Source organism: Mytilus trossulus, chromosome 3 (genome assembly GCF_036588685.1).
Source record: "Mytilus trossulus isolate FHL-02 chromosome 3, PNRI_Mtr1.1.1.hap1, whole genome shotgun sequence".
Taxonomy (NCBI): Eukaryota; Metazoa; Mollusca; class Bivalvia; order Mytilida; family Mytilidae; genus Mytilus; species Mytilus trossulus.
This window is the reverse complement of record NC_086375.1, coordinates 55076263-55093433: the sequence shown is the minus strand read 5'-3', so window position 1 is coordinate 55093433 and position 17171 is coordinate 55076263. Positions and strand designations below refer to the sequence as shown.

The window sequence follows — 17171 nt, the reverse complement described above, 5'->3', positions numbered from 1 at the left end:
AAAGTATTAAATAATAACCATGAACACATTTATTAGTTCAACAGAAAAATATCACCAAATCAGACCTCAAAATAGGTTTTTGACAAATTGAATGTTTAAAAAACTGTCTTTTTATTAAAAAAATATATTAAAAGATATATAGCCTCATTTCCGAGTCAATTGAAACGCCAAGATTTATATTGAGGAGCCCAGACATTTATAATTTTATAGGTGAATAAAGTTCATTATTATTTTAGCTGTGTCTGAAGTCTTCAATGCCAATACTATTTACAGTTTATAAAATGTTAAGTTCATTAGCATGTTGTAAATCAGAAATGTACATAACTGTTAGAAGAATTCAAGAGGCAAACAATAAAATTGGACATATTTATAAGTACATTTTATATCAGCTATATATAAGGACTTATGAGATTGAAATCAAAATTCTTGTTGAAGTGCTTTTAGTCTATTGAGATAAACTAGTTCTAAAGAGAAATATACTTCTGCAAAAAGATCAAAGAATACTTCCCAAAGGTTAAGATATCTTTTTAAGCAATATATCTAGTGTTTTTATTTTAATTTTATAGAGTTCAAAGAGGCTTTCAGTCTCTTCGATAAAGATGGCGACGGTACCATTACCACCAAAGAACTTGGAACTGTTATGAGATCTCTCGGACAAAATCCAACAGAGGCAGAGTTATCGGACATGATCAACGAAGTCGATGCAGATGGTAGGATATATTTGTATATAAAATTAACTCGATTAATCTTGTCGTATATTCATATTCTTCGACCGGGAGATGATTTCTGGTGTGTGTGTGTGAATTAATTTTAGTGGTTTGTATCAATCAATTTGTATCGTTTGTTCTTATGTTGTGCTGAAACACCGATGTCTCAGGTTAGAGGAGCTAGGGATGAGCACCAACAAACATGTTTCACTGCGCAACATTTTGTTTGGTCCTGTCACGAGTCAAAATCCTTTAATTCAGTGGTTGTTGTTTGTCTCTGGATGACTTTTTTGTTTTTCAATTCTGGAAATAATTTTTGCCAATTGTCAAAAACCAATAGTTGTTAATTGTTTGCGTCATTTGAGCTCTGGTGGGGAGTTGTTTCATTGGCAAACATACCCCATTTTCTAATTTCTATATACTATTAGTATGTTCAAAATAAAAATAAAATGATTCTGACTTAGGTTTAATATTACGAAAAACGTTTCGAGTGCTCACAAACCTTATTCTTATTTTTCTACTTATTAAGGAAATGGCACAATAGATTTCCCAGAGTTCCTCACCATGATGGCAAAGAAAATGAAAGATTCCGACTCTGAGGAAGAACTTAGAGAAGCCTTCAAAGTGTTTGACAAGGACGGCAATGGTTTTATCAGTGCCGCTGAACTTAGACATGTCATGACTAACCTAGGGGAAAAACTCACCGATGAAGAAGTCGATGAAATGATCCGGGAGGCCGATCTGGACGGAGATGGTCAAGTCAACTACGAAGGTAGGTTTTTATTGATATACATTTGCTTTCAATGTTAACTAGACTTTGTTGTTATACATTATAAAATATTGAAGTTAACATATATATGTTTAATACTGTATAAGTATATTAATTTACCTAAATTGCAATTGTCAAAAAGGTCTAACATATACTTAAGATTTTTCACGCAGTTCACTTGTAAATGAATTACCGCATTTTTGTTGAATAATTTGTGTTTAGAAGTTTATGCAAATGCATGATGTATTGGATGCGCACTATTTATAGCAATTTGATCTTTTTTTCAGAATTCGTTAGAATGATGACATCTAAGTAAAAGAAATGCCAAAAAACACTACAGTCTTCCGGTAGACAAACTGAAAGCTTTCGTACAGATTTTATTTTTAGACGATTTTCTACTATGAATAAAAGATATCAACTTTCACCATGAACAACGACTGAAAATTTGCCATCCATCTTTGTACATTGTATTTATTTATTGTTAAATATTGTGTAATTATGATTTTGTTCTGTTATATTAAATGTTTTTGTTAAGATCGTGAATCGGACATTATTCTGAATTATTGCCCCATTAATTGCATGGGTAAACATCACGTGTAGAATTACGAGATTTAATATAAAAAAGAAGATGTGGTATGATTGCCAATGAGGCAACTTTTCACAAGAGACCAAATGACACAGAAATCAACAACTACAGGACGATGTACCCGTAACGGCATTCAACAATGAGCAAAGTCCATACTGCATAGTCATAGTATGACATGGTAGAAGCCATACTATATTGTTGCTGATTGCTGTCGTTTTTATCATATTTGTTGGTCTGTTTTAAAAGAATTGTATCGAACTTTGTCACCACTGGGTCTTTTATAGCTTTTTATACAGTATGTTCTTTACTGAAAGTGTAATTTTTCACATCTTTCTTTTTTTCGTGCAAGTTTTTAATGTATAGAAAATATTGTCTCATTGAAAAGAATACTAAACATCTCCTTAATTTGTTTATATGGTAGTTCCAGTCTTAAGATCCCATCTTGATATCAGTTCCAAGTTGTGATAGTTCAATCAATTCCTCAGTGAACTATATAGTACAGTGTAAACTGCCAAATCCGACACCTGAGTATTCCGACACCCTGCTTAATCCGACATGGTTTTTTTCTGGTCCCGCGATGTGTCGGATAACACAGGTTACACTATACATAAATTACTATATAAATTGCACGTTTGAGAATTGTCTTTCTATATCATATAATATGGTGGCATACAGCTGCCGTCGAAATGACCAGTTGCACAGCATATAAATTAATTGGATCATCAAAATCTATCACTCAGTTTGAGTCACATATATATGACTCATTCCTGTAATAATGGGATGATCAGAAGACAGCAGGTACTGGAAAAACTCTTTCCGTTCAAAACATACTAGAGACAAACATATGCACATGTGAAAGTAATACACTCCTATGTTACTCTATATAAATCTGTCTGCGTTGTCTAAAGCAAATACATAAAATAACATAATGATAGAACATACGAAACCTTCTATAAAAAGACATACGGGTTGTTTTTTCTCATTATTGAAGGCCGAGCGACGATCAAATATAGTTTTGTAAATTCACATTTTTTGGTCTTTGTTGAAGAGTTGTCTCGTTTGGTAATCATACCATATCTTCTTATGTGTACATATTTTTTATGATACTTCATTAGCCGATATGCATATTGATCAGAGCTGTATGGCATAATCCACCAGACCTAACTGACATAGAAGTTAACAACTATAGGTCAACGTACAGCCTTCAACAATTAACAGATACCATACTTCATAGTCAGATATAAAAGGCGCCGAAATGACAGATTAAAACGAGAAAAACTAACGTCTTGATTTATGTACAAAAAACAATGAACGAAAAACAAATATGATATACATCAACAAACGACACCGCTGAGTAAAAAGCACCTGACTTTGGACAGACACATATATAATGTGGTGGGGTTAAACATGATTGGTAGCAACCAAATCGTTCTTAACCTGTCACAGTTGTAACAGCACAACATATAAACAAACTATAACAATCAGTTGAAAAGGGATTGTCAGAAATCGATCATGACAAAGCAGAACACGTAGACTTTTTGTATGTCATAGATTTGTCTGATATATTTACATGAATGTATCTTTGTAAGACTATTGATTGTGATACAATAGGACCCAGAGAGCCTGTATCGTTATCAGTTAAATTGTTTCATCGGAACCTAAGAACGACTCCAAAAGCCATAATTTTCGTCCGTTAAAGGTTGACTATAAAAATTTCATAGTGAAGTCAGGAACCTCATCTATAATTGTCTCTGTTTGGTATATCTTTAATGCTGCTTATTTTGTATGAATTTGAAAAATTGGCGATGATAGCAAATCTTTGATAGTCTTTTTTAACAACACTTCCATTTATGCATATGCTTAGTAATGCTTACAATCTAATTACCATAAGTATAGACGGTGATTGACATTTTGTTTTGTAATATGTTTTTACAGAAAAGAGAGGTCGAAAATACCAAAGGACATTAAAAACTAAACAAGAATATGTCCCTAGTACACGGATGCCCCATCCACACTATCATTTTCTATGTTCAGTGGACCGTGACAATTAGATAAGAACTCTAATTTGGCATTAAAATTATAAAGACCATATCACAAGGAACATGTTGAATAAGTTTCAAGTTGATTGGACTTCAACCTCTTCAAAAACTACCTCAACCAAAAACGTTAACCTAAAGCGGAACAGGCGGACGGATGAAAAGACGAACGGACAACCAGACAAACGAACGTACGGACAGACGCACAGATCAGAAAACATAAGGCCCATAGATAAGAAATAAAATATCAAAAGGCAACTGTGGAAGTTGCGTTGATGATCATGGTGGATAGTACAAATACGGTGACAAGTCTCAATTAGTGATTTCAAAATAGAGACGAGACTTTGGTGACGACCATTGGAACGGAACATACGATCCGTGTTCTATGTGGCATCGATATTCCACAACAGTCAGCAAAATTGTGATGCCGTCCGTTAAACATTGTATATAGACAAACTTTTGCAATTATTTAAATTTAGCTCTCATAATTTTGTGTTTGATTGAACTTTATTTGTATATCCAAACAACGTAATATTAGAGCATTCAAACATTTGTCGTACAGTTTTTTTTATTATGTTTAATTTAGTTGGCTATAAACAAGCCGCCCCTTTATTGAGAAAACTTAATTATTAATTTAACAAAAGCACAAAAATATCGAACAGTGGAATTAATTATACATTGAAATTCCCGTTATATGCCATTTAAAGACATATAACCTTGATGTTTTAAAACATTAATATTAAAACAAATGTAATACTTCATTGGGCTAGCTCGATCTAGAATAATACAATCCGTACTTAGCTTTAAAAGCTTAGTATCACAGCTGAACAATAAAGATCCGAATTTACATGTACTTATCAGAACATGAAATCGGATCTATAAAGTATTGTTCCTGTTTTTATCTTTTAATGATACCCCAAAACAACTAAATGTCAACACCTCTTACGTATAGCTACACACACCGCGTTCAAGTTCTGCTTTGAATTATATATTTTTTCGACTGCAGATGGCGCTCCGGTTAGAACATCCGGGTTTAGAACGAAAGTAAACGTAACATCCTGAAAATGGTAAGCGCACTTTTCTAATTTACTAAAATTATGTTTTTCACATTAAAGAACAATTCTCCCTATTATGCATGTTTTGACTTTGATAAATAGTTTTGTTTTCAATTTACACATACACTCAACTCCATAAATATATTTATTAAGTGTGTATAGTTTCAAGTGGTAGATTGATCTTTATTGTATTGTTATAAAAAGCCTTTTTGAAATTCAATAAAACTCAATTGATCACACATATTCCGTTATTGTTAAATGTACGAAGTTTATTTACAATGTTATACAAAGTAAAATTAGGTTTATATATAATTGCGAATTGTTGTTGAGGATTACCATTCTAATTTAATTCTATTCAATAAAATATTCAATGCATTTAATGTTTTGGCACTTCATTTTGTTTGCTATGTGACATTGATTTGCCTTACTAATAAATACGTAGTCTTATTAAATGTCATGAGCATTATTGTATTAATAACTATGTTTAGTATATACTGTTCGAATGAAAGCATTAATCTGCCATGTATAGATTCTAACACACATCTTGTTTATTTAGTAACCTACTGGCACAGATGGATTATGAATACTAGTATATATATATAATAAAAAAAAATTAAATCTAAGTTATTGATACAATATTCAATATCCAATGCCATGTAAGTAGCCATCGAGATGACCTCCGACAACTTCTGATAGTCAAGTGATCCACTATGTTATGCCCCCGTCACACTAGACCAAGTTCCTATCACGTTCCCAGTGCGTTCTGAAAAAGGAGGCGAACGTAGTGGGAACTTCTAAGTCGTGGTACGAACGCAGTGCAAACTTATATGGTCGTACTGCGAACTTGCATGGACGTGGTAAGGTCTTCGTGGACGTGAAGGACGTGAAATAATTTTGAACATGTTCAAAACAAACGTAGTGAGAACTTCCTAAGAATAAAACGCAGTAAAGACCTAATAAGAACGTACTGAGAACGGCTTGGTCGTAGTAAGGACGTAGAGGACACTAGTTATGAACCGTATGGACGTAGTACGGACGTGATAAATTTGAAAGCCGTCTTCACTGCGTTTTTACTACGTTCTTGGAGATTGCACCAGGACCTTCCTACGACTGCTCTACGTCTTTACTACGATCTTTTAGAACTTGGTGATTTAGGGAAGTTTTCAACACGACCTCGCGAAGACTATTCTACGTTCTTATTACGTTCCTAAAGACCTTAGTACGTTCTTTGTACGACCTATCGGTATGCAGTACGTCTTTACCACGTCTGTGGTGCGTTTGCAGCAGGTTTGCATCGGATCTCTGTTACCCGTGTTGAATATGGTATATATAGGTGTTTTGTTTTAAGACGGAATCATTTGTAATTGTACTGTTGAACGATGGAACAAGATTTACTTCTACTTCATACATCATTACAAGGACAACAAGCTCTTCTTGATGCTCAAGTTGCGCTTTTCTGCTTCAGGATAAAAAGAAAACAAAGGAGACCCAGAACATGGTGGGTGCGTCCCTGGCTTACTCAGGAAAGAAGGCTTATGTTTGGCCACTATGATAGACTGATGCAGGAGTTGAGAATGGAGGATCAACAGTCGTTTTTCAACTTTCTGAGAATGCCGCCCGAGATGTTCGACGAAATATTGAATAGAGTAGGTCCCAGAATTCAAAGGAGAGATACCCGGCTTAGAAAAGCATTGGAACCAGGCCTGAAGCTCGCTGTCACTATACGACACTTATCTTCTGGGGATAAATATCCAACTCTACAATACGACTTTAGAGTTGCCCGAAATACAATTTCTATGTTTGTTCCCGAAGTCTGCCAAGCCATTGTAGACGAATATAAAGTCGAAGCAATTTCTTGTCCCACCACACAGCGCGAATGGCGTGATATTGCTGAAGAGTTCCAGCGAAAATGGAATGTTCCACATGCCTGTGGTGCTCTCGATGGCAAACATAAAGCCATTAGATGTCCTTCAAATACAGGATCACTCTTTCATAATTACAAGGGATTTTTCTCAGTGGTTCTCCTTGCATTAGTTGACGCGGATTACAAGTTTTTGTGGATTGACATTGGTGGTTGTGGATCAATGTCTGATGCTCAGATCTACAACAATTCTGAACTTAAAGAGTGCTTGGAAGAAGAAACGATTGGCTTTCCAGACCCGGATCCAATGCCGAACGATGACAAAAATGTGCCATATTTCATTCTTGGAGATGACGCTTTTGGTTTGAGAACATATCTGATGAAGCCTTATTCTCAACGAAAGTTAACAGATGAACAATTGATAACTAATTACAGAATATCGAGAGGAAGACGTGTGGTTGAAAACGCATTTGGTATACTGGCCCAACGATGGCAATTATTACTTACCACCATGATGTAGCAGCCAAATGTAGTACGAAAAATTGTCGAGTGTTGCGTTTGTCTGCACAATGTGATGAGACTACGATATCCAACACAACATAACGCGCAACTTGACATGGAAAATGACCAGCATGACTTGATTCCGGGCTTATGGCGAGCGACCGCAAATATGTATGAAGTAAACATGGTAATTGGACCAAACAGAGACACCGTAGCTGCAAAGAAGCAAAGGGAATACCTTCGACTATATTTCAATAGTCAAGCTGGCTCAGTTCCTTGGCAAAACCGCATGATAAGTGCATAGTTGGTAACTGATGGAACAGTTTTGATTTATAAAGAATGTACACATGTATTACAATGATATTTGAATTTTTGAATATATTATTATATTTATATATTTGGGTTTGTGTTACTTGTCCTCTAGCTGGCATGTTGCTGAATGAAATAAAAAATGCCCGTGATTTTTTCTGTTTTGTATGGAGTAGTTAAGACGTAACTAGAACCTACAGAGGTCGTTCTGCAAACTTTGTGAAAACCTTATGGTAGTAGTAAGAACGTAGTGAACACCTGATGGTCGTAGTAAGAACGTAGTGAACACCTGATGGAAGTTATATAGACTTGACACGAACCTAATAAACACTTGTTGAACGTGGTGCGGTCTTTGTAAGGACGTAGAAGGGTCGTGTTAGAGACCGAATAACGGTATTATCAATCGAATTTGATCAAGTTTCTACTACGTTTAAAAAAAAAATTAAGACGTAGTGGACACTTCATGGACTTTGTCTCAGTGTGACGGGGGTTTAAGGCGCAATAATATATTGACGAGTGTTCTATAGGTCTGGTCTGCTCGATTTCTGTCAAAAAAGCGTTTCGGACGCAACTAATTTATTCAATGTTAGTTTTATTCACAGATTACATTTTTCATCTATTTATATATTTTGTCTGAATTGTATTTTCTATGAACGTTCAAGCAGAAAAAGACAAAGTATCCAGGATGATTTTCACACAAGCCACAGGTTTGGTCCAACCAACTGGTGTAAAATAATTCATGTTTTCTATATCATTGCTTAAACCGGGTCTGGAATCCCTATCATTATGTTATATATTCTGTCAGTCTGGTGACCTCTTCTGATTTGACTTTAGATCTATATTCTATCGTTACCAATCACATCTTTGACAACCTTTGCTGCAATCATTGTATATGTTTTGTATAATATGTTTTCTTTGCTGCAATCATTGCATTTGTTTTGTATAATATGTTTTGTGTTATGTATTGGTAACTGGTGTACACTTATTGACGAGGCTGTCTTATTTATACACTGTATGTTTTAAAATTTCTATTCTCAAGAAAACTCCGTGATAATTATACTCAGTATTGGGTCGGATTTCAACACGTGCGTCTTTTAATGGATAGACGTATATTAATGTTGACATGACCAGAACGTTTTTCATTGATTTCTATTTGTACTGAAAGTTTTAACCATTCTCCTTCTTTTAATATCATACTAGTCAACCTCCTCGAATTTCTAGATAAATGCTGTTGATAGTTAAAGATAATTTGTTTCATGCATACCACAGTTTGCTGTGTTCTAACGTTCCTGATTGATAATGACTTTAAAGATATTTGTATTTACAACTTTGCGCTGAATTCATTCAACATTGATGCTTTCTTATTAATTACTAATAATAAATGTGTAACAGTTGTTAAATTTCTGCTTATGGCTTACGAATCTCGTGACATGTATTCCATATGCATATCTTGTATTTTGTCTTTTATAGTCATCGACGTATGGTCTTACTCCTGTACAAGTAGAAGGTAAGTCTATAATGTTTCTATTACGCATTGGCTATAAGACTTCTATGTATTGAAACAACGTGTTGACTTTAGAATTACTGCATTTCATTAATTCTATGCAAATGTTGACAATTATACAAGAAAGTAAACAATGCAAGCGTGGGAACGTATTTACACACTGACAATTTTTTATGAACGCCCAATCTATTCAAAGGGGTTGGTTGTTTTTTGTCAAAAGCGCATACGTTATATATGTATCGTTGTTCTCCTCTCATATTTAATGCGTTTCCCTCGATTTTGGTTTGTTACCCCGATTTGTTTTTTTGTCCAAGGATTTATGAGTTTTGAACAGCGGTATACTACTAGTAGTTGCCTTTATTTATATATAAGCGTTTTGTTTGCTCCCGTATTCGGATGGGCTATTATTAAATTGAAAATTATTGATCAATGCCATTAATGTATCTTTGTATGACTATAAATATAAACTTTTCAGTGGTGGATACTGTTTTCTTAAATAGAAAGAACAAGGGCAGCCGATTTCACCAACAGTGTTAAAGCTTTGTGTTTTACAATACATAGGTTGTAAGTTCATGAACTTAAGGTATATATGCAAGTTGTCAGGTTTTTTTGGGCATTCTTTGAATTGCGGTAATATAAGGCATACGCGGTAAATTAGGGTTTATCCGTCGAACTTTTCTCCAAGTATTAAAGCTAGAAGTTTTATATTGAATTAGCTGTAAGAACATGATTATATTAACTGTGCGAATTTTGTCAGGATTTGATTTTCTTAAAATTTAAAGTTTAAACACATTATTATGCACATCTGCATCTTTTTGGGCTCAAACATGTCAAATTGAACATCCCTGTTTTCATAATCCTATTTTTTGTGACACATTATTGATGCATGCAAATTGTCTTCGGTTTATAATGACATGTGTAGTATATCAACTTGAACATAAAGGAAATTAGAATACTGAAATCAGGCGCATGTTGCTTTCTTATATGATTGTATACCAAAGAATCGAGTTTGCTATTATATTTGGCAAAACTTTTAGGAATTTTTGTCTTAATGCTCTTCAACTTGGTACTTTATTTGGCCTTTTTAGCTTTTTTGGATTCGAGCGTCACTAATGCGTCTTTTGTAGACGAAACGCGCGTCTGGCGTGCATACAACATTTTAATCCAGGTATCTATGATGAGTTTATTTACAACCACTTGGTCGATGCAACTGCTGGTGGAGTTTTAATTCCCGGAGGGTATCACCACCTCATGCCAGTAGTCAGCACTTTCATTTTGTGCTGATATGAATTATCATTGATATGGTCATATATATAAATTTACTGTTTAAAAAAAATTGAATTTTTGAAATACTAAGGCTTTCTACCTCATGAATAGATTACTTAAGCTGTATTTGGCAAAACGTTTAGGAATTTTGGTCTGAATGATATTCAATTTCGTACTTTGTAAATTTTTTGGATTCGAGCGTCACTGATGAGTCTTTTGTAGAGCAAACGCGCATCTGGCGTAAATACAAAATTAAATCCTGATATCTATGATGAGTTTATTTATAATATAGAAGGATATATATTATCCAAACTAAGAACTAGAGAGTCTTAATATATAACAGACGATATTTGCACCTGCAGATCATTGTAACTCTTACATATAAATATTTTTACAGCAGCAATTAACACATTAAAATTAAGATTATTATTTAAAAATCTGAATTGAAAAATACAGCACAACTTTCAATTATCAAAGTATTTTAGCACGCGATAATATGATTGAACTAATCTTCAACAACTCATATGCGTCGACGGACTTTCAATGAACATAATTTGTTTCCAAAATCTGTGCACTTTTCTAAGATTTTAACCTCTCCACAGATGATAAATTTCTCAAATAATCATTTATTTGCTTTTAAATTTTTGAATAACTGACTTTTACAGAGTTTCGACAGGCTTTTAAGTTATTCGATAAAGATGGCGACGGTACAGTGTCAACCAATGAACTAGGAGTAGTGATGAGGTCGTTAGGTCAAAAACCAACCGACGAGGAGTTACATGCAATGATCAATGAAGTTGATGAGGATGGTTTGTATATTATGTCTGATATAAGAATCAGCTGTGTAAATAAAACATGGGAGTTTTGGTATGATTGCCAAGAGAGGCAAAGGACAAATATGGTCTCACCAACTAAAGGGCAATGCACAGCCTCAAAACACATTCCTAATATTAACCTATTATAGACATAGACTTGACAACATGATAAACAATTCCATAAATTCAACTGTATCCCGAGGATTATTTGTTTCATAAGTCCTGGAACTTCGTATTAAACGAGAAACAACATTCCAGCGTTATATGCAGATACTTGAAGTAGTGTTTACTTTACTAAACAATTGAAAAGAAATCACAAACCTTAATAAAGAAGAAAAGTTTTTCTGATATTTCGTGTGCATTCAAGGGAAAACACTTTTCATTTACCGTCATTTTTTTCAATATTTATTTTGTAAAACTGATTCTGTAACTTTAATCCTTAGAATGTAATAATTATATACTCTTGAAATTTGAATTTAAAATTTTCAAAAAGCTCTATAGACATTTTTTAGTTAAGTAAACACGCTCTTTTTATAACTAAGTAGTCTATGTGTAACTAACTAAGTGAGAATCGAACATACGCAATGTTAGGTTGATCTTAAATTCCTTTATAAACTTTTTTTTTATTTTTCCAAAACTTGTTTAAGAGAAATGAAATATATTCAAATCAACAAAAAATAATAATATGCATTTCAGAGCTTTCAAATGAATAATGTCTATAATTTTGGTTCATCTTAATGCATGTGTCTTTACAGGAAATGGGGAAATAGACTTTGACGAATTTTTGTCAATGATTGCTAAAAAGATGGGGGATATAGATTCAGAAGAAGATTTAATTCAAGCTTTTCGGATTTTTGACACAAATCGAACCGGGTACATTACAGCACAGGAGTTCAGAGAGGTCATGATGAACCTTGGAGAACGGCTGTCGTATGATGAGGTCACAGAAATGATAGCAGCAGCAGATAAAAATTCTTCCGGAAAAATCAATTATGCAGGTACACAAACAGTTGGAAAACATTATCACTTTTCAAATAAGTTTTGATAATTAAAGAAAGCATATGTTTGGCAACAGTTTAAGTAACCTTGCATTTAAAGGTAATGAGCTTTATATTATTACTACCACTGGGTCGATGCCTCTGCTGGTGGACTATAAGTCCCCGAGGGTATCATCAGTCCAGTAGCCAGTACTTCGGTACTGGCATGACAATACGGATTTTTTGTGTTATTAAAATTTGCTGTTACAAAATATTATAAATTATTATAAATTAAGGAATGTATCTCCCTCATGCAAAGCTCTGATTTCTTTTACGGATTTGGCTATACTTTTTGGACCGTTTGGATTATAGCTCTTCATCTTTTATATAAGCTTTGGATTTCAAATATTTTGGCCACGGGCATCACTGAAGAGACATGTATTGTCGAAATGCACATCTGGTGCAAGAAAATTGGTACCGTTAATTTTATTACTACCACTGGGTCGATGCCTCTGCTGGTGGACTATTAGTCCCCGAGGGTATCACCAGCCCAGTAGCCAGTACTTCGGTACTGGTATGAAAATACGGATTTTTTGTGTTATTAAAATTTGCTGTTACAAAATATTATAAATTATTATAAATTAAGGAATGTATCTCCCTCATGCAAAGCTCTGATTCCTTTCACGGAATCGGCTATACTTTTTGCACCTTTTGGATGATAGCTCTTCATCTTTTATATAAGGTTTGGATTTCAAATATTTTGGCCACGAGCATCACTGAAGAGACATGTATTGTCGAAAAGAAAATTGGTACCGTTAATTTTATTATATAGATATTGGATAAGTAGTGAAGAGTCAAAAGAATATTAAAACGCTGCAATTAAAATATATCTGAAACGAAATTTATATTAATATTAAAAAAAAGAAGAATCATCAATGCGTACGCTACTAATAAATGTTTCTTTTGTTTCGTCTTTTCAGAGTTTTGCGCATTGTTAACAAAGTAAATGAGATACTCTATCCTCAATGAAGCATCTTATGAAACTGATGTGTTACTAGAGAAATACGGATTATGCTTACAAAGAGCCAAGTTGGTAGAATGAAAATGTAATGATGGTCGACAGTAGCTGTAAATACTCTCTCAAAAATAACACGAGTAGGAATCTTTATGTAGATGAAATGTTAATTTGTGTTTTACAAGATTTAAATGTACATATTATTTCAACATTACACATACAATTCAGCATATTTTTTTTCTAAATACATAGTACGCTTTCATTTTAAGCATTCCATACCAGCTGTCATACTATTCATTTGCAAAATTTGATAATGCCTGACAAATTGTCATTTTGCCTTTTTGTAATCTATCGAAGGAAACAGATGATTTTTAATTACAGAGATACAATGCTAAATGATATTACAGAGAGAGATTGTTACATTAAAAAAATATGTATAGATTTGTTGCCAACAATGAATGAACAAATGTGTTCTGATTAGACAACCAAGTTATACAACAATTATATGTAATGCCTCAATAAATGCAAAATTATCCATGTGCAATACAGTACCATATATTTCAATACAAAAATTTAAACAACAATATTACTTTTTCATTTTTATTAAAAGCCTTGTTGGCAACAACGACATGAGCTTCATTTCTGTCATGTTTTCTGTCGTTTGTTTTGGAGTGCAATAGTGATGTGTAGTTCTTTAGAGAAATCTAGACAAAACGGAATAGTTAGCGTTGAAAATATATTCCGGCATGCAACGTGTACCACGATATGAACATTCAATCTATAACGTTTGCATCGAAAAATGACCAATGATGCAGTACTGCGTGTTATATTTTGATTTTGCAAACAAAACACATGGGAAATATTTGACAATAAATTTTTAAAATATCATTCTATGTTATTTGTACCACGTGATTTGTACTAACATCTTTTATCTATGAATCTTTTCACTTGAACTTTGCAATTATATATACAAAATATCAATTCTATTGTCTATGATGAGTTTATTTAACCACATACGGAGATATTTTTCAAAACGTTGAGTATCTCTTGTAAGATTTGTTTATTTTTAATTTCAATACACATCGAAATATAATAAAAAAAATCAATGATGGTATAGCGGGTTATTTTCGCGGGTGCAAAGTTTTGAAAAATATCTCCGTATGTGGTTAAATAAATAGTAATAGTGGTGCGATTCATCAAGCTCTTATTTATGCTGTGTACTTGTCTTTAAATTCTCCACGTCGATGATACTCCCTATATTTATCAACATTTAAAACAGTTTTCGGATACTATGTATTTGATCTTCTGCTTTGATATTTTAAAAAAGATCTAACAAGTTTTTTTTTAAACTTTTTCTAAAGATTTAATGCGCGCTAAAAGACAATAACCGTTAAGATTATCAACGTTTAGCAGATTTATAGAAAATAAAAACGCTTCTGGCGCTTTAACTGTCAACAGAGATACACGTGTATACAAGTCATGTATACTCAAACTCAAACGTGCAATGCTCGTTTAGTTAAATCAAGTACTTTTAAATCTGTCGACCAATTTTGCTTTTTCGAAATAACGTAACACAAATATTTTGTTCATTACGTAGGATAATCTGGACAGGTTTTAAACAAACGTACGCATGACATCAATATCTAAAATGATAATCTAACAATTATTCAGAAAAAGAATATATTGTATTAAAGAAGTAGGTCCGGTAAGGGTCGACTTTTGACTCAAATTTCAGGTTCATCTGATGAAAGATTTTGGACACTTTTTAAACATTTTTAACCAGTGGTAGTCGATTCAATAAGTTTGTGTGAAATATTTTAACTGATTTAGTCATTAAAGACCCGCAAATTCAAGTTTGAATATGAATGTCAAACATGCCATAATATATCACTTTTTATATGGCTTTGTCAAAAATAAAAGTGGCCGCATCCGTGTTTGTAACGAGTTCAGTAATTTAGCATGACTTAATGTAGTCCAAATAATTATGACGTTTGGCAAGGCTATTTTTAATTTTTTTCTGGGACGCCTTCCTACAACGTCATAACGCCGAAGCCATTTTTTACGTCTGGAGTTTGAGAGCAAATTTTGGGGGGAACTTTGAAACCTAATTTTGACAAGAAATTTTTATTGCCGGTTAGAAATTTTTACGTTGTTACAAAGTCCTACCTTTTTTGTGCTTATTGATAAAAAATATTTCCAGATATATCCAAAAGAAAGGATAAAACAAGATAAGATTCCATTTGAAGTGGGGGAATATTTATTTTGTTTGGCAAAGATTTCCCACAATTACCAACGGCACGTGATTTCCGGTGAATATAAAATTTTAAATCCGTTAATATTTGACAGACCCGAGTTTCCGGATAATGTAAATCGAACGATCCGGAAATTCGAAGCCATTAAAATCGACCGGATTTCAAATTTTATATTCACCGGAAGTCACGTGCCGTTGGTAATTGTGGGAAATCTTTGCCAAACAAAATAAATATTCCCCCACTTCAAATGGAATCTTATCTCGTTTTATCCTTTCTTTTGGATATTTCTGGAAATATTGTTAATCAATAAGCACAAAAAAGGTAGGACTTTGTAACAACGTAAAAATTTCTAACCGGCAATAAAAATTTCTTGTCAAAATTAGGTTTCAAAGTTCCCCCCAAAATTTGCTCTCAAACTCCAGACGTAAAAAATGGCTTCGGCGTTATGACGTCGTAGGAAGGCGTCCCAGAAAAAAAATAAAATAGCCTTGCCAGACGTCATAATTATTTGGACTAGACTTAATGAAGATGCAAGTACCCAATAAATGAGCATTGTATTGTCAAAAACAGACCATATGTATGTGCCAGAAGTATTCTACTTTCCAATACATACCTAAAAGTTTACATTTAATAATTTCGTAAAACTGCTGCTTTATTTTGGGACCAAACTTTGGGTCTTACTGGACCTACTCCTTTCATCGTTCGTCGGAAGTTGTTTTAAGTGTAAAAACAATCAAAAAAATAACCCTTACCAAAAAGTAAAAACACAAAAATACCGAACTCCGAGGAAAATTCAAAAGGAAAATCCAAAATCAAAAGGCAAAATCAAAAGTCCAAACTGATTTTAAAATTCTTGTTGGTTGTTTAACTAAGATAAAACTCATGGGCTCATAATCAGAAACATATGACTGGTACATTTTTGTAGACCAGGGATGGTATTTAAGCTAACCGGTGACACACTATGCTAATAAAAATATCAGGTTAACTTATGTTTTGGTGAATCAGTCTATTGCAATCCAGGAACGCTGCAATTAATTTATGACTTACTGTTCTCCTTCTGAATATAGAAGTAGGACTAACCACGAGATATAAAACAAGATTGTATAGGCATCTATCCCAGTCATAGAATAATTTTTATGCATTTATAATAATTAGGCTTAACCTTACATATAACGCCTTTTAGCAAGAAGAGATTACATATAACGCCTTTTAGCAAGTAGTGAATCTTGAACAACAGCGAGAAGTATTCTACTTTCCAATACATACCTAAAAGTTTACATTTAATAATTTCGTAAAACTGCTGCTTTATTTTGGGACCAAACTTTGGGTCTTACTGGACCTACTCCTTTCATCGTTCGTCGGAAGTTGTTTTAAGTGTAAAAACAATCAAAAAAATAACCCTTACCAACTGATTTTAAAATTCTTGTTGGTTGTTTAACTAAGATAAAACTCATGGGCTCATAATCAGAAACATATGACTGGTACATTTTTGTAGACCAGGGATGGTATTTAAGCTAA

The 17171-nt window shown here is 33.4% G+C and overlaps 1 protein-coding gene and 1 pseudogene across 1 annotated transcript; both read left to right on the top strand.

Moving 5' to 3' along the window:
* The window catches only part of LOC134710889 (uncharacterized), a 35694-nt pseudogene extending 33675 nt beyond the window's left edge, over positions 1 to 2019 (top strand).
* A 2925-nt stretch (positions 2020 to 4944) lies between these two features.
* LOC134711874 (neo-calmodulin-like) lies at positions 4945 to 13985 on the top strand. Its single transcript, XM_063572830.1, has 5 exons — positions 4945 to 5165; positions 9295 to 9331; positions 11260 to 11403; positions 12165 to 12407; positions 13367 to 13985. The coding sequence occupies exons 1-5, from the start codon at positions 5163 to 5165 to the stop codon at positions 13390 to 13392; spliced, it is 453 nt and encodes a 150-aa protein (XP_063428900.1). The 5' UTR covers positions 4945 to 5162; the 3' UTR covers positions 13393 to 13985.
* Positions 13986 to 17171: the final 3186 nt, after the last annotated feature.

What these genes read in the sequence shown, in the direction of transcription:
- LOC134711874 (XM_063572830.1), top strand. An exon ending in TACTCCTGTACAAGTAGAAG is followed by an intron (nt 9,332 to 11,259) that starts GTAAGTCTATAA and finishes TGACTTTTACAG; the next exon opens with AGTTTCGACAGGCTTTTAAG. An exon ending in CAATGAAGTTGATGAGGATG is followed by an intron (nt 11,404 to 12,164) that starts GTTTGTATATTA and finishes GTGTCTTTACAG; the next exon opens with GAAATGGGGAAATAGACTTT.